At 44.0% G+C, this 25,048-nt stretch overlaps 1 protein-coding gene across 1 annotated transcript in view; it reads right to left on the bottom strand.

Annotated features, from left to right (window-relative positions):
- Positions 1–23,724: 23,724 nt before the first annotated feature.
- The window catches only part of QTMAN (queuosine-tRNA mannosyltransferase), a 310,972-nt gene continuing 309,648 nt past the window's right edge, over positions 23,725–25,048 (bottom strand). The window contains exon 10 of the mRNA XM_077273016.1: positions 23,725–24,475. Coding sequence (XP_077129131.1) covers positions 24,464–24,475 — 12 coding nt within the window. The 3' untranslated portion in view covers positions 23,725–24,463. The remainder of the gene's footprint in view (positions 24,476–25,048) is intronic.

Genomic DNA, 25,048 nt, shown 5'->3' with positions numbered 1-25,048 from the left:
CGATTTTTTTTTTTGGCATTGATGTTTTCACAATAACAAGCGGAGGCACCCACCTTATGTCGCCCTGCGGACCCTTGGCTGCCCGCCTGGGTCGCACACCGTCCTGCTCTGGGCATAACGCAATGCATCCATTTTAGTCGGAGTGCTCCTTTAATGAGAAAAAAAAACAATAAAAACGTTAAAATCTCGCACATTGAGGCAATCTGCCCATGAAAGGGTTAATGAAGAAAGACGGAACAATCAAGTGTTTTTTTTTTTTTGTCGTCTGCTATATCATTATTTGGCTCTTTATCCCTCTCTCCTTTCACATTGTAGCAAAATAATGATTTATTTCTGATAATGTGCAGTTACCATGAGCCCCATTGTTTTTCCGACCATTGCAAAGAGTCTCAGGATCTCATTATTCTGCCACACGTATCAATATTAAACCTTTCTCTAAACAGGCGGCTAAATGAGCTATTATTATGGCAGCGTGTGAAATAGTATACCTTCCTTACTTCATTTATCAGTAACTAGGTATAGGCAATTGCACGGGGTATTGATCATAGCAGCCATGGCGGGAGCCGAGTACCTTTGTTCAAGGTCACCGCAGGGTCGAGTTATGATCAATATGAATTGAGCCGTCTGCAAATAAATTTAAGTAGCCGACATAATTGCAAGAGGTTCATTTCTAAATTAAGGTGGACCGCTGTGTGGAGAGCGCAGCGTCTGGAGTCCTCCATGTCAAGGACGAGCGCGGCCATAGGTGACCGTGTGTGAGCGGCTGAACACCGAGAATATCCCGGATACCAGAGTCATCACTGAGTCAGGGAAAGAAGAGGAAAATCATCAGAAACCGAGCTAGTAACGGAACATCGAGTATTGTGGGGTCTACAGGCCAGAAAGCAGATATATGAGAAAGATGGCGACACGGAACACACGGGGGGCTAATTCTGTATATCCGGTCTATTATCTATCTATCATCTATCTATTATCTATCCATCTATCTATCTATCATCTATCTATTATCTATCTATCTATTATCTATCTATTATCTATTATCTATCTATTATCTATCTATCTTCTATCATCTATCTATTTTCTATCTATCATCTATCATCCATCTATTATCTATCTATCATCTATTATCTATTTATCCATCATCTATCTATCATCTATTATCTATCTATCATCTATCTATCTTCTATCTATCATCTATCTATTATCTATCTATCATCCATCTATTTATGTATCTATAATCTATCTATTATATATCTATTATCTATCTATTATCTATCTTTCTTCTATATACTTTACATTCAACTCTTATCCTTCTCTTTCTTTCTCCTTTTCTTTCTGACTTAATCTTTCTTAATTCCTTCTTATGTGTCGATCCATCTATGATCTACCTTTCTGTCATCTATTTCACATTTATCTGTCATCCTTTTTCTCTTTCTTTCTCTCTCTATTCATATAAACTATTTCATATTTGTCTTCAATCCTTCCTTTCTTTTTCTTTCTTCCTTACCTCCCACCTTGCCTCCTTCACTCCCTCTTGCCTTCCTTTTGCCTCCCTTCCTTCTTTCCTTCCTTCCCTCCTTCCTTTCCTCTCTCTTTCCTTCCTTCCCCTCTTTCCCTCCCTCTTTTCTTCTTTCCCTCCATCCTTCCTATCTCCCTCTTTCCTTATACCTCTCTCTTGCCTTCCTTCCCTCAATCCTTCCTTCCATCCATCCGTCTCTCGTACCTTCAATTCTTCACTCCCTTTCCTTACCTCCCTTTTCCTTCCTTCCCTCCTTCTTTCCTTCCTTTCCTCGTTCCTTCCTTACTTCCCTCCATCTTTCCTTCTTTCCCTCCTTCCTTCCCACTTTCCTTCCTTTCCCTTGTTCCTTGAATTCTTCTCTCCCGCCTTCCTTTCTTCCCTCCTTCCTTCCATTCTTCCCTTCCTCCTCACTTTCTTCCCTCCCTCTTTCCTTCTTTCTCTCCATCCTTTCTATCTCCCTCTTTCCTCCTACCTCCCTCTTTCCTTTCTTCCCTCGTTCCTTTCCTCCATCCTTCCATCATTCCTTCAATTCTTCACTCCTTTTCCTTACCACTTTCCTTGCCTTCCTTCCTTCCCTTCTTTCTTCCTTCCTTCCCCTCGTTCCTTCCTTTCTTCCCTCCCTCCTTCCTCTCTTCCCTCAATCTTTCCCTCTTTCCTTCCATTTTCCCTCCTTCTTTTCCTCCTTCCTATCTCGCTCTTTCCTTATTCCTCCCTCTTTCCTTTCTTCCCTCGTTCCTTTCCTTCCTCTTTCCTTCCTTCCCTCTTTCCTTTAATGCTTCCCTCCATCCATCCTTCCCTTATTCCATCAGTTCTTCACTCCCTTTCCTTACCTCCCGTTCCTTCCCTCTTTCCCTCCTCCCTCCCTTTCCTTCCCTCCCTCTTTTCTTCCTTCCTCCTTCCCTCCCTCCCTCTTTCCCTACTTCCCCTATCCATGTGTCTATCTTTCTGTCCATACTTCTATCATGTCCCTATCTTTCGTCCACATTCTTTCTTTGATCGATCTACCTACGTAGCAGCCTTGATCGCTGCCGCTCTGATGCTTTCGTGTCCTCTGCTGATTGTGCAGCACATCGTAGGCATCGGGTTGTGTCAATCTGTGTCTCATGGATCATTCGTGGATAATAATGAGAAGAATAATTGTATTTGTTACATTTCTAAATATGTATTCTCTATATATTGCCAATTCAAAAGAAAGGTTTGTGGCAATGTGGGTATTAGTGCATAGTATATATGTGTGTATAATATATATACTGTGTGTTTATTATCTAACCGCGATTATTACATGCCATAATGAAGTATCTTTACCCATAATGTACAATCCCAGCAATGGCGTCTCTGGAGCGCCGGTATCAGCAGATAATGGCACAGACTCTACAAGTGCTGGTTGCCCGGTATCGTCCCATCATGTCTTGGCCTCGCGGTTGCTCTCGTAATGATGTAATATTAAGGTATGAGCGGTCAGACAGCGGTGGAGGACTGACGTATCTTCTGCGCAGTGACACAAGCCCTTACAGAAGGGACTCTGTCTCTGGTGTCGCCGGTGCTCCGTCTCAGAGATGATTTCCACCTTAAGGAAATGAAATCATTGAGCAGCGGTAGGTAAGACGGTCAATGCAATTAGATCTAAAACCTGAGCGTATTGAACCTCTCAGCAATTATGCATGGGTCATCTCTGGACAATACGCTGCCATCTGCTACATCTGTGCACTTCCCAATAATAGCGAGCTGGAGATCGCTCCGGGCCACGGCACGCAGCCCTCTGCGGGTCACATGATGGGCCGTTCAGCCATATTTAGGTCACAGTTTTAGGGGTCGCGGTGGAGACAACAGTAACAATAACGGAACAAATCGAATTCAAGGTCTGGATTGGTTTTACATCATTATCCGGATGCAGGATGAAACATAGGAGTGATTAATGGGAATAGTGGCAGAAAGTGCGTCACCTGTCAATACTGGCGCGAAGGAAGCAGAAATATTCTGAGAGAATATTATAACGACAGCAGGTAGTGAAACGTCGCAGTAACCACATGGCTCAATAAAGTCACAATTATTTCTATTATTTCAGTTCTGGAGTCCTGCAGTTTTCAAACTATACATATACAGTGAGGAAAATAAGTATTTGATACGCTATCAATTTTGGAAATTTTCCCACCTACAAAGAATGGAGAGGTCTGTGATTTTTATCGTAGGTACACATCGCCTGTGAGAGACAGAATCTAAAAATAAAAAATCACATTGTATGATTTTTACATAATTTAATTGCATTTTATTCAATGACTGCCCTGGTGCTACCACTGCGTGCTCATGTTGTATTTAACACTGTATATGTTGACGTACCTGGTTTCCCTCGTGTGTGATGGGTAGAAATGCAATTAATTTGATAGATATGCACTAAATACAATGAATGACACTGATAAAATGAATGAGTCTCACTAAGCTGCTTGACTATTTTCCTGAAGCCCATCCCAGCCTTGAGCAGGTCTACAATTTTGTCCCCGGTGTCCATAGACAGCTCTTTGGTATTGGCCATGGTGGAGAGGTTGGAGTGTGATTCATTGAGTGTGTGGACAGGTGTCTTTTATACAGGTAACAAGTTCAAACAGGGATCCTTGACGTATGTAGTGACGTCACGCAGACATAAGGCGGCAGCTTTTCCCTTTTCAAGCAGGTGTCAGGATCAGCGCAGTCGTCAGGAACGCTGCTGACTGTGCATCATCCAGAACAGCACGAATCCAGGACACAGTACAGCTTCATCACCGACTTGATCATCTCCTTTAGAAGAGTATGTGTGCCTCACACATCTCTACCCAGCTACACAGGTAGATGGTCGTTCATTCATCAGTGTCGTTCAGTGCATTTAGTGCATATCTACAGTATTCATTAAATTGCATTTTATTTATTGCATGAAATAAATATTTGATCAACGACCAACCAGCAAGAATTCCACCACTCACAGACCTGTTAGTTTTTCTTCAAGAAGCCTCCTACTCTGCACTCATTACCTGTATTAATTGCACCTGTTTTAACTCGTTACCTGTATAAAAGACACCTGTTCACTCACTCAATCACACTCTAACCTCCCCACCATGGCCAAGATCAAAGAGCTGTCTAAGGACACCAGGGACAAAAGTGTAGACCTGCACAAGGCTGGGATGGGCTACAGGACAATAGGCAAGCAGCCTGGTGAGAAGGCAACAACTGTTGGCACAATTATTAGAAAATGTAAGAAACACAAGATGACTGTCAATCTTCCTCGGTCTTGGGCGCCATGCTAGGTCTCTCCTCGTGGGGTAAGAATGATTCTGACAAAGGTCAGGAATCAGCCCTGAACTACACAGGAGTACCTGGTCAATTACCTAAAGAGAGCTGGGACCACAGTGCGCCATCATGTATTAAACTCCAGCAGGGCACGCAAGTTCTCCTTACTCACGCCAGCACATGTCCAGGACCATTTGAAGTTCGGCAATGACCATCTGTATGATCCAGAGGAGGCATGGGGGAACATGAGACCAAAACAGAACTTTATGGTATCAACTCCACTCACTGTGTTTGCAGGAAAAAGAAGGATGAGTACAACATCAAGAACACCATCCCAACTGTGAAGCATGGTGGGAGAAGCATCATACTTTGGGGGTGCATTTCTGGATGCTAGAAATCACAGGCAGGCGGAAGACGTCTTGGAAACTGCAGACATCAACTGAGGATATAATGGTGTATATAGAAAGGCAAGGTCAAGCAACACTAAAGTCTTAATACCTTTATAGACAGATGATCATATGGGATCACTCCGGGCCATCTGCAAAGCCCGATGTAGAGTTTAGCTGACTGTGAAGAGGGAAGCAGAGCACAAATCCAGGACAGATGCATAAAAGATAAATAGATATGAGTTAGATAGATAAAAAAAAGAAGAATAGTGCAACACAAGCAATAGCAAAAATAAAGATATTGTGTGCAAAGCCCCTTTGCCTAGATAGATGGATAGATAGATAATAGATAGATAATAGATAGATAGATAGATAGATAGATAATAGATACTGTAGATAGATAATAGATAGATAGATAGATAGATAGATAGATAGATAGATAGATAGATAGATAGATAGAACCAAGTAACATTTGGGTTCTTCTTCACAATGTTGTAGATTGTGTTAACAATAAGAAGCTTTTGAATAACAGTAACATTATAAACACATAATAGTGCATTAAAAAGAAATGAGTTACAATAAATCCCATTATAAAAAAAAGCTTAGAATCTGCAAGTTATAAATGAAAGGCCAGATAGATTGAGAAAATAAAAATGGCAACAAGCTCATTACTACAGAGCACCCGTCTCACTTCCAGGCTTACTAAAATAAATTGTTCCCTCAGAAAAAAAAGAGAAAATAATAATAAAACTGAATTTTAAGTTGGCAAATTGCGAGAGTTTAGAAGTCTCTTTATTGTGGAGTGTTCATTAAAGTTTATTTGGTGAGTGATCTATCCATGAGGCCACCAGAACCGTCCTCCTGTTGTAATGTATAATAACGAACATTTTAAAAATGAGAATTTTCTGCAGTAAAATACCCGACTTTCCAGACTCTGTGTCTGCGGAGAATTTCTGTTTTTGATAGCAGATGCCAGAGAAGCAATTTGTAATGAAGGAATCGTTCTCATTATTTGCTTATGCGTCTGAGACACAATTGCTTACTTATGTTCTTATATAAGAATGATAAAAGCATGGTGGGGGGGCTGTGATTGGAAAAAAATAAAATATATTCAAAATCTAAAAAAATAATTTTAGGAAGTTTTAGAACCTAAAGGGGTCTCCTGTTCCAAAACGTTGTACATTCTGGAGAGGTGACTATGTACTGTAACTATAAAGTGAATTCACTGGCGACCCACCTACTGGGGTCCTACTAAGCCCGGGATCAAAGGAATCCTAATCCTTCACTATGACTCAGTCCCACTGATGGATCATTGAGTTGATCCACTCTGTCCTGTTCTCTGCATGGGTGGAGCTTATCTCCTCCTTCCTCCGCATGGGTGGGTCCTACGTTAATTGTTTTCTTCATGGCTGGACCTCTCTTGCCCTATTCTGTGCATGGGTGCAAAATTTCTACCCTATTCTCTGTATATTGCGTCATTTCTTTACTATTCTCTGTGAGGATGGAGCCTGTTGTGAACTCTGTTTTTGGGCTCCCTCTTGTGGTCACAAGTGGTACTGTGTGAGTGCTGTCTTTGGGCTCCCTCTGGTGGCTCTTTGTGTCATTCTGCAGGTCTGAGGCAGGATCAGCTGTCTCGTTATCTGTTAGCTGGTTTCCTATTTAGCTCACCTGGACTTTCAGTGTTTGCCTGCTGTCGATGTATTCAGTGCTATTTTGATCTCTCCTGAATTCCTTCGCTATCAGTCTCTTCAAGAGAAGCTAAGTTTTCTGTTTGGTTATTTTTGCTCATCAGTGTTCAATATGTTTTTTACTTGTCCTTGTCCAGCTTGCTAATATGTGATTTCCTTGCTTGCTGGTAGCTCTAGGGGGCTGAGTTTCTCCCCTCACCCCGTTAATTGGTGTGGGGGTTCTTGAATTCTCAGCATGGATATTTTGTATAGGGTTTTTTACTGACCGCACAGTTCCCTGCCTGTCTTCTGCTATCTAGTATTAGTGGGCCTCATTTGCTGAATCTGTTTTCATTTCTCCGTTTTGTATTTTCCCCTTACCTCACCGTTAATATTTGTTGGGGGCTTCCTATATCTTTGGGGTCATTTCTCTGAGGCAAGTGAGGTCTTACTTTCTCTATAGGGGTAGCAAGTTTCTCAGGCTGCGTCGAGACGTCCAGGAATTTAGGCACGTTCACCGGCTACCTTTAGTGTGTTTGGTTAGGATCAGGTTTTGTGGTCAGTCCAGTTACCACCTCCCTAGAGCTCGTTCTATGTTCAGTTACTTAGCTAGTTCATTCTGTGATCCTCAGTGTTGTGAATTTGGATTCTGGGCTCCCCCGGTGGCCGCTTGTGGAATTGGACTTGTCATCCTCTTTCCTGTTTCACCTGATTCCATCAGTAGTGGGTGTCGCTATTTAAGCTCATTTCTCTGGTGGTTTCTTGCCGGTCAACAATGTTATCTGATGCCTCTCAGTGCTTGTTCCTGCTTCTAGACAACTACTGATAAGTTGGACTTTTGTCCATGTTTTGTTTTGCCTATTTGTTCCAGTTCGCAGCTGAAGTTTTGTTACTGTGTCTGGAAAGCTCTCGTCGATCAGGGATTGCTACTCTGGCGTTATGAGTTAATGCCAGAGTTTAAGGTAATCTCTGGATGGTGTTTTGTTAGTATTTTTCTGCTGACCATGAAAGTATACTATCTGTCTTCTGCTATCTAGTAAGCGGACCTCAAATTTGCTAAGACTATTTTCCTGCTGCGTTTGTTGTTTCATCTGAACTCACCGTCATTATATGTGGGGGGCTACTGTCTTCTTTGGAATATTTCTCTAGAGGTGAGCCAGGTCTTATATTTCCCTCTGCTAGCTATTTAGGTCTTAGGCCAGAGCTGGGCATCTAGCGATTAATAGGAAATGCTACCTGGCTATTTCTAGTTGCGCGGCAGGCTTAGTTCATGGTCAGTATAGTTCCATCTTCCGAGAGCTTGTCCCTCTATAGGCTTGCTATGATCTCTGCCTGCAGAGATCATGACAGTTTGACCGGCCACTAAAGTGTTAAAGACCCAGGTTGAGAAAGGAGAGTTATAAGAAGTCTGCTGGAATTTTTTTTTTTTTTTTTTTTTTTTCCTCCAGTCTGCCTTGCTGCAGTCTTTTTTCTCTCTCTCCTCCTAATCTCTGTATGCTCTGTGTGCACCTGACAATAATGGATCTCCAGAGTGTAACTGCGGGTTTGAATAATCTCATCACGAAAGTACAAAATTTACAAGATTTTGTAGTACATGCTCCGGTATCTGAGCCGAGAATTCCTTTGCCGGAGTTCTTCACAGGGAATAGAGCTAGCTTCCAGAATTTCCGAAATAATTGTAAGCTTTATTTGTCCCTGAAGTCTCGTTCAGCTGGAGACCCTGCTCAGCAGGTTAGGATTGTGATTTCCTTGCTCAGGGGTGACCCTCAAGATTGGGCCTTCTCATTGCCAGCAGGGGATCCTGCGTTACGCGATGTGGATGCGTTTTTTCTGGCCTTGGGCTTGCTTTATGAGGAACCTCATTTGGAACTTCAGGCAGAAAAAACTTTGATGGCACTATCTCAGGGGCAAGACGAAGCTGAAGTTTTCTGCCAAAAATTCCGTAAATGGTCTGTGCTTACTCAGTGGAATGAGTGCGCCTTGGCGGCAACTTTCAGAGAAGGTCTCTCTGATGCCGTTAAGGATGTTATGGTGGGGTTCCCTTTGCCTGCAGGTCTGAATGAGTCCATGACAATGGCTATTCAGATTGATAGGCGTCTGCGGGAGCGCAAACCGATGCACCATCTGGCGGTGTCTATGGAAAAGACGCCAGAAAGTATGCAGTGTGATAGAATTCTGTCCAGGAGCGAGCGACAGAATTTTAGACGGAAGAATGGATTGTGTTTCTATTGTGGGGATTCTACTCATGTTATATCGGCATGCTCTAGGCGTACAAAGAAGCTTGATAAGTCTGTTTCCATTGGCACCATTCAGTCTAAGTTTATTTTGTCTGTAACCCTGATTTGCTCTTTGTCATCCATTGCCACGGACGCCTATGTTGACTCTGGCGCCGCTCTGAGTCTTATGGATTGGTCCTTTGCCAATCGTTGTGGTTTTGATTTAGAGCCTTTGGAGACTCTTATTCCTCTGAAGGGGATTGACTCCACCCCATTGGCTAATAATAAACCACAATACTGGACACAAATAACCATGCGTATCAATCCGGATCACCAGGAGATTATTCGTTTCCTGGTGCTGTATAATTTACATGACGATTTGGTACTGGGATTGCCATGGTTGCAGTCTCACAACCCAGTCTTGGACTGGAGAGCTATTTCTGTGTTGAGCTGGGGATGTAAGGGTATTCATGGGGACGTACCTTTGGTTTCTATTTCGTCGTCCATTCCCTCTGAAGTCCCTGAGTTCCTCTCTGAGTATCAAGACGTCTTTGACGAACCCAAGCTTGGGTCGTTACCTCCGCACCGTGAGTGCGATTGTGCCATAGATTTGATACCGGGTTGTAAATATCCAAAGGGTCGTTTGTTTAATTTGTCTGTGCCGGAACATGCTGCTATGCGGGAATATATAAAGGAGTCTTTGGAAAAGGGACATATTCGTCCATCTTCTTCTCCCTTGGGAGCTGGGTTTTTCTTTGTCTCAAAAAAAGACGGCTCTTTGAGACCATGTATTGATTATCGGCTTCTGAATAAGATCACTGTTAAGTATCAATACCCATTGCCATTGCTTACTGATTTGTTTGCTCGTATAGAGGGTGCTAAGTGGTTCTCTAAAATTGATCTTCGTGGGGCGTATAATTTGGTGCGGATCAGGCAGGGGGATGAGTGGAAGACCGCATTTAATACGCCCGAGGGCCACTTTGAGTATTTGGTCATGCCTTTTGGTCTTTCTAATGCCCCTTCAGTTTTCCAGTCTTTTATGCATGATATTTTCCGCGATTTTCTGGATAAATTTATGATAATATATCTGGATGATATTCTGATTTTTTCTGATGACTGGGACTCTCATGTCCAGCAGGTCAGGAGAGTTTTTCAGGTTCTGCGGTCTAATTCTTTATGTGTGAAGGGGTCTAAGTGCGTTTTTGGGGTCCAGAAAATTTCCTTTTTGGGGTATATTTTTTCTCCCTCTTCCATTGAGATGGATCCCGTCAAGGTGCAAGCTATTTGTGACTGGACTCAGCCCTCCTCTCTTAAGGGTCTTCAGAGATTTTTGGGCTTTGCCAACTTTTACCGCCGATTTATTGTTGGTTTTTCGGATGTCGTTAAACCACTGACTGATTTGACCAGACAAGGCGCTGATGTTGCTAATTGGTCCCCTTATGCTGTAGAGGCCTTTCAGGAGCTTAAGCGCCGTTTTGCCTCTGCCCCTGTGTTGCGTCAGCCTGATGTGAATCTGCCTTTTCAGGTTGAGGTTGACGCTTCGGAGATCGGTGCTGGGGCAGTGTTGTCGCAGAAAGGTTCCGACTGCTCCGTCATTAGGCCTTGTGCCTTCTTTTCTCGCAAATTTTCGCCCGCAGAGCGGAATTATGATGTTGGGAATCGGGAGCTTTTGGCCATGAAGTGGGCGTTTGAGGAGTGGCGCCATTGGCTCGAGGGGGCTAGGCATCAGGTGGTGGTATTGACTGACCACAAAAATTTGATTTATCTTGAGACTGCCAGACGCCTGAATCCTAGACAGGCGCGCTGGTCTTTATTTTTTTCTCGCTTTAATTTTGTGGTGTCATACCTACCGGGTTCTAAGAATGTTAAGGCAGATGCCCTTTCTAGGAGTTTTGACCCGGACTCTCCTGGTAATTCTGAACCCACAGGTATCCTTAGGGAGGGAGTAATTTTGTCGGCCGTTTCTCCTGATCTGCGGCGGTCCTTGCAAGAGTTTCAGGCGGATAGACCGGATCGTTGTCCGCCTGATAGACTGTTTGTTCCGGATGATTGGACCAGCAGAGTCATCTCTGAGGTACATTCTTCTGCATTGGCAGGTCATCCCGGAATTTTTGGTACCAGGGATTTGGTGGCAAGATCCTTCTGGTGGCCTTCTCTGTCACGAGATGTGCGAGTCTTTGTGCAGTCATGTGACGTTTGTGCTCGGGCCAAGTCTTGTAGTTCTCGGGCTAGCGGACTGCTGTTGCCCTTGCCTATTCCTAAGAGGCCTTGGACACACATCTCGATGGATTTTATTTCAGATCTGCCTGTTTCCCAGAAGATGTCTGTCATCTGGGTGGTCTGTGACCATTTCTCTAAAATGGTCCATTTGGTTCCTCTGCCCAAGTTGCCTTCTTCTTCTGAGTTGGTTCCTCTGTTTTTTCAGAATGTTGTCCGATTGCACGGTATTCCTGAGAATATTGTTTCTGACAGAGGTACCCAATTTGTGTCTAGATTTTGGCGGGCATTCTGTGCTAGGATGGGCATAGATTTGTCTTTTTCATCTGCTTTTCACCCTCAGACTAATGGCCAGACCGAGCGGACTAATCAGACCCTTGAGACATATCTGAGGTGTTTTGTCTCTGCTGACCAGGATGATTGGGTTGCTTTTTTGCCATTGGCAGAGTTCGCCCTCAATAATCGGGCCAGTTCTTCCACCTTGGTGTCCCCGTTTTTCTGTAATTCGGGGTTTCACCCTCGATTTTCCTCCGGTCAGGTGGAATCCTCGGATTGTCCTGGAGTGGATGCGGTGGTGGAGAGATTGCATCACATCTGGGGGCAGGTTATGGACAATTTGAAGTTGTCACAGGAGAAGACTCAGCGTTTTGCCAACCGTCATCGTCGTGTTGGTTCTCGGCTTTGTGTTGGAGATTTAGTGTGGCTGTCTTCTCGTTTTGTCCCTATGAGGGTCTCTTCTCCTAAGTTTAAACCTCGGTTCATCGGCCCTTATAGAATATTGGAGATTCTTAATCCTGTTTCTTTCCGTTTGGACCTCCCTGCGTCCTTTTCCATTCATAACGTTTTTCATCGGTCGTTATTGCGCAGGTATGAGGTACCTGTTGTACCTTCTGTTGAGCCTCCTGCTCCGGTGTTGGTTGAGGGTGAGTTGGAGTACGTTGTGGAGAAAATTTTGGACTCTCGTGTTTCCAGACGGAAACTCCAGTATCTGGTCAACTGGAAGGGTTACGGCCAGGAGGATAATTCTTGGGTCAATGCATCTGATGTTCATGCTTCTGATCTTGTTCGTGCCTTCCATAGGGCTCATCCTGGTCGCCCTGGTGGATCTGGTGAGGGTTCGGTGCCCCCTCCTTGAGGGGGGGGTACTGTTGTGAATTTGGATTCTGGGCTCCCCCGGTGGCCGCTTGTGGAATTGGACTTGTCATCCTCTTTCCTGTTTCACCTGATTCCATCAGTAGTGGGTGTCGCTATTTAAGCTCATTTCTCTGGTGGTTTCTTGCCGGTCAACAATGTTATCTGATGCCTCTCAGTGCTTGTTCCTGCTTCTAGACAACTACTGATAAGTTGGACTTTTGTCCATGTTTTGTTTTGCCTATTTGTTCCAGTTCGCAGCTGAAGTTTTGTTACTGTGTCTGGAAAGCTCTCGTCGATCAGGGATTGCTACTCTGGCGTTATGAGTTAATGCCAGAGTTTAAGGTAATCTCTGGATGGTGTTTTGTTAGTATTTTTCTGCTGACCATGAAAGTATACTATCTGTCTTCTGCTATCTAGTAAGCGGACCTCAAATTTGCTAAGACTATTTTCCTGCTGCGTTTGTTGTTTCATCTGAACTCACCGTCATTATATGTGGGGGGCTACTGTCTTCTTTGGAATATTTCTCTAGAGGTGAGCCAGGTCTTATATTTCCCTCTGCTAGCTATTTAGGTCTTAGGCCAGAGCTGGGCATCTAGCGATTAATAGGAAATGCTACCTGGCTATTTCTAGTTGCGCGGCAGGCTTAGTTCATGGTCAGTATAGTTCCATCTTCCGAGAGCTTGTCCCTCTATAGGCTTGCTATGATCTCTGCCTGCAGAGATCATGACACCTCAGCCACTAAGGATCATAACAGTACAGCAGGCCAAAAAGTGTTTAATGCATCGCAGAAGTGGGATAAGAGAAGTCCTGAGTACAATTTTTTTTTTCTCCCTTTGCTGCAGTCTGTCCAGCTTCTCTCATCCCCTTAATCTCTGGGTGGCTTTGAGTTCAGCTGCAGACATAGATATTCAGAGTCTGACTTCTAGTGTGGATCATCTTGCTGCAAGGGTGCAAAGCATTCAGGATTTTGTTGTTCACAGTCCTATGTCTGAGCCAAAAGTACCTATTCCTGAGTTGTTTTCTGGAGATAGATCTAGGTTTCTGAATTTTAAGAATAATTGTAAATTATTTCTTTCTTTGAGACCTCGTTCCTCGGGTGATTCCGCTCAGCAAATTAGAATTGTTATCTCCCTGTTACTTGGCGACCCTCAAGATTGGGCTTTCTCCCTGGCGCCAGGAGATCCTGCATTGCTGAATGTGGATGCGTTTTTTCTGGCGCTTGGTTTGCTTTATGAGGAACCTAATCTTGAGAACCAGGCAGAAAAGGCCTTGCTGGCTGTCTCTCAGGGCCAGGATGAAGCTGAGGTGTAATGTCAAAAATTTCGGAAATGGTCGGTGCTTACTCAATGAGTGTGCCCTGGCTGCAAATTTCAGAGAAGGTCTTTCTGAAGCCATTAAGAATGTTATGGTGGGGTTCCCCACGCCTACAAGTCTGAATGACTCAATGGCTTTGGCCATTCAGATTGATCGGCGTTTGCGGGAGCGCAAATCTGCGCACCATCTGGCGGTGTTTTCTGAACAGAGACCTGAGTCTATGCAATGTGACCGAATTCTGACCAGAATTGAGCGGCAAAATCATAGACGTCAAAATGGGTTGTGCTTTTACTGTGGTGATTCAACTCATGTTATTTCAGCATGCTCTAAGCGCGTAAAAAAAATCGCTAAATCTGTCACCGTTGGTACTATACAGCCTAAATTCATTTTGTCTGTTACTTTAATTTGTTCTCTGTCATCCTACTCGGTTATGGCTTTTGTGGATTCAGGTGCTGCCCTGAACCTGATGGATTTGTCATTTGCCAGGCGCTGTGGTTTTGTTCTGGAGCCTTTAGAATTCCCTATTCCACTGAGGGGAATTGATGCTACACCATTGACTGAGAATAAGCCTCAGTATTGGACTCAAGTGACCATGTGCATGACTCCTGTACATCAGGAGGTGATTCGCTTTCTTGTGCTGCATAATTTGCATGATGTTGTCGTTTTGGGTCTGCCATGGCTGCAGGCCCCTAATCCAGTTCTGGATTGGAAAGCTATGTCTGTTTCAAGTTGGGGTTGCCAGGGGATTCATGGCGATGCTCCTTTGGTGTCAATTGCTTCTTCCACTCCTTCTGAGGTCCCTGAGTTTTTGTCGGACTACCAGGATGTATTTGATGAGCCCAGATCCGGTGCCCTGCCTCCTCACAGGGATTGTGATTGTGCTATAAATTTGATTCCTGGTAGTAAGTTCCCTAAGGGACGACTTTTTAATTTGTCTGTACCAGAACATGCCACGATGCGGAGTTATATAAAGGAGTCTTTAGAGAAGGGACATATTCGCCCATCCTCCTCCCCTCTTGGTGCAGGATTCTTTTTTGTGGCCAAAAAGGATGGTTCTCTGAGACCTTGTATAGATTATCGTCTTCTAAATAAAATCACGGTCAAATTTCAGTATCCTTTGCCATTATTATCTGATCTGTTTGCTTGGATTAAGGGGTCCAGTTGGTTCACCAAGATAGATCTTCGTGGTGCGTATAACCTTGTGCGTATTAAGCAGGGGGATGAATGGAAAACAGCATTTAATACGCCCGAAGGCCATTTTTTAGTACTTGGTGATGCCTTTTGGACTCTCTAATGCTCCTTCTGTGTTCCAGTCCTTCATGCATGACATCTTCCGAGAATATCTGGATAAATTTATGATTGTGTATCTGGATGACATTTTGGTCTTTTCTGAGGACTGGGAGTCCCATGTGAAGCAGGTCAGGATGGTATTTCAGGTCCTGCGTGCTAATGCCTTATTTGTGAAGGGCTCAAAATGTCTCTTCGGAGTACAGAAGGTTTCCTTTTTGGGTTTTATTTTTTCTCCTTCTACTATTGAGATGGACCCAGTCAAGGTCCAGGCTATTCATGACTGGACTCAGCCTACATCTGTTAAGAGTCTTCAGAAGTTCTTGGGTTTTGCTAATTTTTACCGTCGCTTCATTGCTAATTTTTCTGGCGTGGTTAAACCCTTGACGGATTTGACCAAGAAGGGTTCTGATGTGACTAATTGGTCTGCTGCGGCAGTGGAAGCCTTTTGGGAGCTGAAGCGCCGGTTTTCTTCGGCTCCAGTTTTGTGTCAGCCTGATGTCTCTCTTCCTTTTCAGGTCGAGGTTGATGCTTCTGAGATTGGAGCAGGGGCTGTTTTGTCGCAGAGAAGCTCTGATTGCTCTGTGATGAAACCTTGTGCTTTCTTTTCAAGAAAGTGTTCGCCTGCCGAGCGGAATTATGATGTTGGTAATCGGGAGTTGTTGGCTATGAAGTGGGCATTTGAGGAGTGGCGACATTGGCTCGAGGGAGCTAAGCATCGTGTGGTGGTCTTGACTGATCACAAAAATCTGATTTATCTCGAGTCTGCCAAGCGGCTGAATCCTAGACAGGCTCGTTGGTCGTTGTTTTTCTCCCGTTTCGATTTCGTGGTCTCGTACCTGCCTGGTTCGAAGAACGTGAAGGCTGATGCTCTTTCTAGGAGTTTTGTGCCTGACTCTCCGGGAGTTTCAGAGCCGGCTGGTATTCTCAGAGAGGGAGTGATTTTGTCTGCCATTTCCCCAGATTTGCGATGAGTGCTGCAGAAATTTCAGGCGGATAGACCTGACCGTTGCCCACCAGAGAGACTGTTTGTCCCAGATAGATGGACCAGCAGAGTTATTTCCGAGGTTCATTCTTCGGTGTTGGCAGGCCATCCTGGGATTTTTGGTACCAGAGATTTGGTGGCTAGGTCCTTCTGGTGGCCTTCCTTGTCGCGGGATGTGCGTTCCTTTGTGCAGTCCTGTGGGATTTGTGCTCGGGCTAAGCCTTGCTGTTCTCGTGCCAGCGGTTTGCTTTTGCCTTTCCCGAAGAGGCCTTGGACGCACATTTCCATGGATTTTATTTCGGATCTTCCAGTCTCTCAGAGAATGTCTGTCATCTGGGTGGTGTGTGATCTTTTCCAAAATGGTCCATTTGGTGCCCTTGCCTAAGTTGCCTTCCTCCTCCGATTTGGTTCCTCTATTTTTTCAGAATGTGGTTCGCTTGCACGGCATCCCTGAAAATATTGTGTCTGACAGAGGATCCCAGTTTGTGTCCAGATTTTGGCGGATCTTTTGTGCTAAGATGGGCATTGATTTGTCTTTTTCGTCGGCCTTCCATCCTCAGACGAATGGCCAAACCGAGCGAACTAATCAGACCTTGGAAACTTATTTGAGATATTTTGTTTCTGCTGATCAGGATGATTGGGTGACTTTTTTGCCATTGGCCGAGTTTGCCCTTAATAATCGGGCTAGTTCTGCTACTTTGGTTTCGCCTTTTTTCTGCAATTCTGGTTGTCATCCTCGTTTTTCCTCGGGTCAGGTTGAGCCTTCTGACTGTCCTGGGGTGGATTCTGTGGTGGATAGGTTGCAGCAGATTTGGAACCATGTGGTGGACAATTTGAAGTTGTCACAGGACAAGGCTCAGCGCTTTGCCAACCGCCGTCGCGGTGTGGGTCCCCGACTTCGTGTTGGGGATTTGGTATGGCTGTGTTCTCGGTATGTTCCTATGAAGGTCTCCTCTCCTAAATTCAAGCCTCGCTTCATCGGTCCTTATAAGATTTTGGAAATCCTTAACCCGGTGTCATTTCGTTTGGACCTCCCAGCGTCGTTTGCCATTCATAACATAACATGTTCCATAGGTCTTTGTTGCAGAGGTATGTGGTGCCTGTGGTTCCTTCTGTTGAGCCCCCTGCCCCGGTGCTGGTTGAGGGCGAATTGGAGTACGTGGTGGAGAAGATCTTGGATTCTCGTATTTCTAGACGGAGGCTTCAGTATTTGGTTAAGTGGAAGGGCTATGGTCAGGAGAATAATTCCTGGGTTGTCGCCTCTGATGTTCATGCGGCCGATTTGGTTCATGCCTTCCATGTGGCTCATCCTGATCGCCCTGGGGGTTTTGATGAGGGTTCGGTGACCCCTCCTCAAGGGGGGGTACTGTTGTGAACTCTGTTTTTGGGCTCCCTCTTGTGGTCACAAGTGGTACTGTGTGAGTGCTGTCTTTGGGCTCCCTCTGAGGCAGGATCAGCTGTCTCGTTATCTGTTAGCTGGTTTCCTATTTAGCTCACCTGGACTTTCAGTGTTTGCCTGCTGTCGATGTATTCAGTGCTATTTTGATCTCTCCTGAATTCCTTCGCTATCAGTCTCTTCAAGAGAAGCTAAGTTTTCTGTTTGGTTATTTTTGCTCATCAGTATTCAATATGTTTTTTACTTGTCCTTGTCCAGCTTGCTAATATGTGATTTCCTTGCTTGCTGGTAGCTCTAGGGGGCTGAGTTTCTCCCCTCACCCCGTTAATTGGTGTGGGGGTTCTTGAATTCTCAGCGTGGATATTTTGTATAGGGTTTTTTACTGACCGCACAGTTCCCTGCCTGTCTTCTGCTATCTAGTATTAGTGGGCCTCATTTGCTGAATCTGTTTTCATTTCTACGTTTTGTATTTTCCCCTTACCTCACCGTTAATATTTGTTGGGGGCTTCCTATATCTTTGGGGTAATTTCTCTGAGGCAAGTGAGGTCTTACTTTCTCTATAGGGGTAGCAAGTTTCTCAGGCTGCGTCGAGACGTCCAGGAATTTAGGCACATTCACTGGCTACCTTTAGTGTGTTTGGTTAGGATCAGGTTTTGCGGTCAGTCCAGTTACCACCTCCCTAGAGCTCGTTCTATGTTCAGTTACTTAGCTAGTTCATTCTGTGATCCTCAGCCACTAAGGATCATAACAGGAGCCACTCAGCCACTTCCTAAGCTTGGGAGGAGCATCTTTTCCCTGTGATTGGATGGATTTAAGTACTGTATTCAGCCTCTATGATCTTTTCTCTGCATGTATGGAGCCACTCTTTCCTGTTCTCCACATGATTGAAGCCTTTCTTCCCTGTTCTCCACATGCATGGAGCCTTTCTATAGTGGTCACTGCATGCATACTGTCTCTCTTTCCTGTTCTTTGCATGCACATGTAAGGAGATGAACATACTGTCCATGTTCACCTTGAAGAGACAATTGTTATTGGGATGTAAAATGTGAATGGTGACTTGCGTTAGTAATGTTCATAAGGTGTGCTGCTTGACAAAAGGGAAAGTTAGACTTAATGTTTGGGACTAGCCCAATGTGGGAGGTACAAAGCTGAAGGGAAAGAGACAGTTCCTATTGGGTCATCAGATGTGGCCTGGAGTGCATAGAGACCTAAGGTATCGTGTGAGCAGTGGCACATTCCTTGGTTGTCACTAGCTGTGAGAGGAGACTGGGAGAAAGAGCGTTATCCAGAGCAGAAACAAGGAAGAGTGACTGAGAGACAGAGTGATTTGCCAGAGACGGGTCCTGGGAGAGGATCTACTCTATATAGACCTCCCCAAGTTAATATTCAGCATAAAATTTTTGATCTGGTGATCACACTCCTCCATTAACTGTCAAACAACTGGTCCTGGCCAACCAGCAACATGCAGCTTGTATATAGAGCGCACACACAGAACAAGTCCACACACCCAACCAGGACCCCCACCTTCATGCAATGTGTACCTCGTTAATGGCTACCGCACTGCGCCATGTTACACATGGATCCTCTCTTCCCTGCTTTCTGCATGAATGGAGCCTCTCTCCTCTGTTCTCTGAATGGATGTATCATCTCTTCCCTTATCTCTTCATGGTTGGTGCCTCTTTCCCGGTTCTCTCCAAAGCCAAATTTTCATTATTCTCCGTGACCATAACAATTAAGTCCAATAGATTATTTGGCTGTGTGGTCACTGAGACAGGAAGCGATACCATTAGATTGATAAATGCAGAGAGGAAGATATAATTTAGGGCTGAAGGAGATATCACTCAAGATAATGAATGTGTGATGTCCCCTTCGGGAGCATGTTACATATTGTATTGTCAGTGAAGTCAGCCGTTCATCCCTTTCCTTATGTAAGAAGGTGAAGTGTTGCCAACATTTCCCCTTTGAAGACACATGTATTGTTGCAATGTATTTTGATGTGCAGTGTGTTTAGTAATGTGTGTTATTAGTGATAGGTTGTGTTCTGCCCAGAAGCAGGGAGTTGATAGGGACAGTTCGGGTTAATAGTTGGGACTAGCCCAGATCGGGAGAGAGTAAAGTGAGGGAGTTTCATGTCAGAAAGTCAGATAGGGTCCAGCCTGCAGCAGAAGCAGACCTACGGTCTGAAAAGTAAGCAGCCTCATGATTTTGGTGTACGTGGGGTGAGTGGAGAGTGGAGACCATGGGAACAGATAGCGAAATCCAAGAAGAAAGCAAGAAAAAGAGACGGAAGGTGTGAGTGATTCTCCAGAGATGGAATCTAGGGGCAGGAAACCTAACAAGGCAATACTAAACTTGCGAGTCCAGAAGGTAACGGGACGGATCAGAGCAGGGAATGTGGGGTGATGAGAGTGACTCAAAGGGTAGTTCCAAGGTGTCGACCAGCAGAGAAGTTGAGTAACGGCCACGGTGGCAAAATAGCTCCCCTTAGGGGAAAAGGACATGGACCCACGGGCTGAAGTACAGGACTTTCCTTTACCTTCTGTAGAATTGTTATTGGGGAAAGGGAAGTTCCTGAAGTATTGTGTTGAGTTGTGGTGAAGAACTGAACAAGGCAGAACTGAGTTATTCTGGGAAGGACGGAGGGAATGTGTATAAAGATGTTCCATGTCCTAAGAGAAGTTGTGCACCCGCTATCAACTGGAGATAATTCCCATCAAGTTATTGTTGAACGATATACAGTTTATCTATAAGTGGTGGTCTCCCTCATAGAACTTTGCAAGACCTGGTCCTGGCCAGCTGAAGTCACCAGCAGCATGCGACCTGCAAGAGGGTAGCGCCTCCATAGCTAAATTGCACACACCCAGCCAGGACCCTTATTTTCATGTAGCGTGCCAGGGCGTAGAACAAGAGTACCTCATCCACGGCTACCACCCCGCGTCACATTTCACTAACATAGGATGTACAATTAGGTCCAATGTAGGATGAAGGTGTTGGCAGCGGGCTCGGAAGCCAAGCCCAAATTATTCAAGGTGAGGGCCTTTTTCAGCATTCACAAGTCTCCAGTCACATAGAATGACTGCAAATTTGTTAGGATCGGACAACCCCTTTAAATTCAGCTTGTCAATATCTGAAAATTACATTTATGTAGGGTAAATCTGGTGTGGTACTCACTTTATTACATAAGCAATGAAAGTCACAGGTTCAATATAAAAATAGGTAGAGAGACCCAGCTCACCTATAGCAGTATTTGGCGCGTCGAAGCACAGAACTTGTGTGGCCACACGTGTGAGTAATCCAAGGCAAAGAGGTTCCGACTTCATAAAATCCGCTTTTATTTCAACAAGGGAAATCGATCAGGTTACAAAATCACATCATGATCCATAATAGAAACTTGTTTCAAATGCCAACAAGCGTCATTTGTTAAGCTTGCTCCCCCATCATTGTATGGACTGGAACTCTAGTGCCAACTATTCGAAGCAGCAAACCAAAAAGCCAATATTGACTTTTAAAAGAGCCTTGCAATGTGACCAGAGTCTCAATTTGCAGACGTGTTTCGGGGTATTGCCCCTCAACAGTGCAAAACATAAGATCTGATTTGGCCTGGGTGAAAGGCTCTGGACTGGAGTCTAAGGGATAACGCTTCTCATTGTGGAGAGTGACAAACCAGGCCTGGCATGTTGGAGATAGATTTATAAGCCATACATGCTCCGCTGGGAAATTAAATATGCAAATTCTCTCTTCAGAGAAGAAGAGGACTAGAACTCTCGGGTCACCTATTAGAAGCAACAATCCTAAAAGTCAATAACAAGCCTTGCAATATGACTTAGGATAAAAGCCAAACCAAAATCTCAGCTTGCAGACATGGTGTTTGGGGTAATGCCCCTCATCAGTGCAAAGCATGAGATCTGCTTTGATTAGGTGAGTTGCTCTGGACTGGGGTCTAAAGGGTAACTCTTCTCCTTGTAGAGAGTGACACACAAGGCCTGGCATGTCAGAGTGAGGAGACTTATAAGCCATGCATTCTCCTCTGGGAAATTAAATATGCAAATTGTCTCTTCAGAGAAGGAGGGGACTAAAACTCTAGCTCCACCTATTGGAAAATGCACCTAAAAATTGGTCTTTAATTTGGTTCTCCTGGGATAATAGATTAATCGTTAGTTTTTACCATTGTGGTAACGGCAAACCATGCACTTTTATCCTCTTCCTTCCCCGGACTGGATGGATCAGGGTACGAGAAGAACACGTGTAACTTTCTAATTACATTGTAACAAAGCAAATACAAGTGCAAAATAAATGGATCAGAAACGATGTGCGGTGAGCAGTAAAACCCCATTACATTAACTCGCTCATAACAAGAGCGATATCTATTTCCCAAACAGCACCTTGGAAATGTATATAATAGGACGCCATTCATTTTACAAAATGGAGTCTGTCCCGGGAACGCAGCGCAATATCAGAGATTGAAATGACATTAACTCATTATAAAGCCCGGATGAATTTATAATATAATCAGTTAATTGTGATCCTATAGCGGAGCCAGAAGCGCCTCTGCTCCCCCGTACGCGTGCACTCTCTACCTGCGACACAACATTAGGCGATATTAATTCTGCTAAGCCTCTGATTTATGAACTTATTAATTCCGTCTAGCTTGAGAGTGGCCATAAAATAGCGACCTCTGCAGAATACCTATAATTTCATATAATTAGCGGAAATTTTGCTTATGTTTTTCTTTTATTTTAATAACAATAAGTCTATGATCATTAACAGGCCGTGTGTACGGCGTTACGCTCCGGGCTCTTATATGCAAATGAAATGTAATGGGTACAGGTTATCCGGTTAGAGAAGTAATTGCGAGACCATAGACCTATCATAAAGGCATTGAGCAGCTGTGTGACTAAGGGTGGCTATAAATGCTCTAGAATTTATAGATATGCACACGGAAAAGACTCTTTTTTTCGCTTTCTAACACCAACTTAAAGGAGCATTACAGGAAGAGGCGATACGATGTGAGGAAGCGAGGGGCGCACCATGACACCAAGAGACGAGAACTATTTACTCACTCTATCGATCCCATCCCACGGCCACTGTGGGTACAGCCACAAATCAGCTTTCGTCTAAATGGAGATTTTAAAAATGAAACCTTTTGGAGCTTAGTAAATCTTTTGAAATTCAAATTTGACAGTTTTGCCAAATTTTTCACCCAAAAATTCATTTTTGGCAAATAACAAAGCCTTCAATTACACAGAAAAGTCGTAATACTCTAGGTCTTCTAGGACTGTGTCCAACCCCTTTCGAGTACTTTAACGAAAACACTGCCTTAGTATTGTCAAATTGAGCTAAAAATACAGTGGCTTGCGAAGTATTCACCCTTTTGGCTATTTTACCATTAACCCTCCGTCAGGCGCACGGCTGGCACTCCCGAGTTCAGGCGCAGTGCCCCTGACAGGCACAGGTTATAAAATCACATAGAATATCTAATTATCTCAATGTCAGGACTCTAAAAGTAATCAGTGACCTTCGTAGGGCTGTATTAAAAGAGAGTACACAAAATCAGATGTAAAAAAACCCATTTAATAACCATAAACATATTAAAACAAAAAGTACCAAATTTCTCAACTAACGCCAAATAGCCTCAAGTTTTCATGACATAAGTAGTACTAAACATTAAAATTAGGAAAAAAACTTAATGTTAGTGCATTAGCTGCTACTTGATTACTAGTCACTCAGATTCAGAGGTTACATGTTCATCAGAAGAAACACAGTGTCACTGGGTTACCACGACAGAGAGGAGGCAGAAGACCGCAGCATATGATTGCTCCTACTCATGCGCTGAAAAGAAGTACTGCACCTTCTTTTTAAACAGGGTAAATTTCTTTCGGCCATGTTGGGAGCTCTGGCAGTCTGGGCTCTCAGCTGAGCACAGTTAGCCACTCCTATCCAATATATAATCTGGGTCCTGACTGACACACATTGTCAGAGTTAGCTTATGCTGCATGGCTGGGAGGATAGGAGTTAGTGGGTATATGAGAAGGTGTATGGTGGGTTTATCAGCGCCTGTTGCTTAGGTTTGTAAGTGTGATAATTCCCTTTCCTTCTCCTACTTTGGTTTTTCCCCATTCTCCACTCCCCGGTGAATTCATCTGTTATATGTGAGTGAATATTTGTATGCCTCGTATTTTCAGTTGCCCCTGTTCGTGTTGCCTTGTTTGTCTGGTTGGTGTATTGCGGTGCACGGCTGCTCCCCTCTTCCCTGGGTGGAGGAAGGGTACAGACAGAGTGAATACAGGAGATAATGAAAGGTACGTGGCCCCGGCATCTTCACCTTCAGAAGTAACCTGGGGAACAGGGCAAGCTAGGGCGCCCCCTAGCATTAGGGACAAGGAAGGAGCCCCTGGTCCCGGGTCACCCGACAACCGAGTTGGGACACACAATTACACTTAGAGAAGCAAGGTTGGCAGATCATATTTGCATGGGACAGGCAGATCGCGTTGTGACAATTTTTGCATTCATAATTTGACATCCTTCTGCCTCCAGTTTCAATGGTGCAGAAGGTGCATCTACATTTTCTGGGAGATTGGAGAGGTGATTGTTCTCGATCATCTTTGGGATTAAATCTTTTCAGCTGGACTTGCAGGTCAGAGAGGATTCCACTGGTCTTTGGACTTCTTCGGCGTAGCTCTCCACTCACCAGCTCATTAGCCAAGGTTTTCAGGTAAATCCTTCTACGCAGTGGTTCAAGGTAATTGTCAAAGTAAATAATTTGTGAATTGATACCACCCACATTTAACATCACGAAGAAGATGACCATTGGCCAGCGCTTGGTGTTTTGGCTAACTCTGTAAGTGGCTTTTTGCTTCACTTGGTGTTTTTATCTTTGCCCAAATCTAAGGTTTTATCTTTGTCTTGTTCATCTGTATCAGTCTCCTCACCATCCTGCTCTGTTCCTGATTCACTTTTACATTCTTCCACCTCATAAGGAGATGAAATGTCACTCTCGTCCCCTAAATCTTCATCAATTCATAGCAGACTCTTCATTTCTTCAACATCAAGGGGGTTAGATAAATCACACATTTTACTGGCCATCTCAGCAGGGAATCTGAAATTAGAGAAAGAATACGTGTTAGGGTGCAATGTGCCTTAGAGGCCGCCCTCGTTTTTCTAAGAAAATAATACTTATTTCTAAAAACTTTACATTATTCATTCATAAAACAAACTAAATGTGATGAATAAAAAGAAGAAATACTATCCCTCAAATGTGGGATCAGGCGCAGTGAGCTTGAGAAGCCACAATGTGGCCAGGAATGAGCATACAAACATTTTTGGACGCCAAAGACAAGAAATAAGTGGTAAAGAGCTCCAGATATATATATATATATATATATATATATATATATATATCCATCCATGTATGAATAGGTAGATGACAGAAAGTGACCAAGGTAAAGAATAACTTTTGTGTGTAATTTATTTGCACTATTTTTTGAGCAATGTATCACATATCTAACATATGCACACATGTTGCTTCAGCATAATCTCTCTGGCATTTGGTGACCCTGATATCTATTACCTCTTGCTTTTGCACTCTTATGAGGTTTGTTTTACCCTGTTCTGTTCCTTTCCATTATTTTTAAACTGTATGATTAAATAAATCATGTAATCAATAAATTAT

The sequence above is a fragment of the Ranitomeya variabilis genome, chromosome 7, assembly GCF_051348905.1.
Source record: "Ranitomeya variabilis isolate aRanVar5 chromosome 7, aRanVar5.hap1, whole genome shotgun sequence".
Lineage (NCBI taxonomy): Eukaryota > Metazoa > Chordata > Amphibia > Anura > Dendrobatidae > Ranitomeya > Ranitomeya variabilis.
This window is presented reverse-complemented; position numbering and strand designations above follow the sequence as displayed.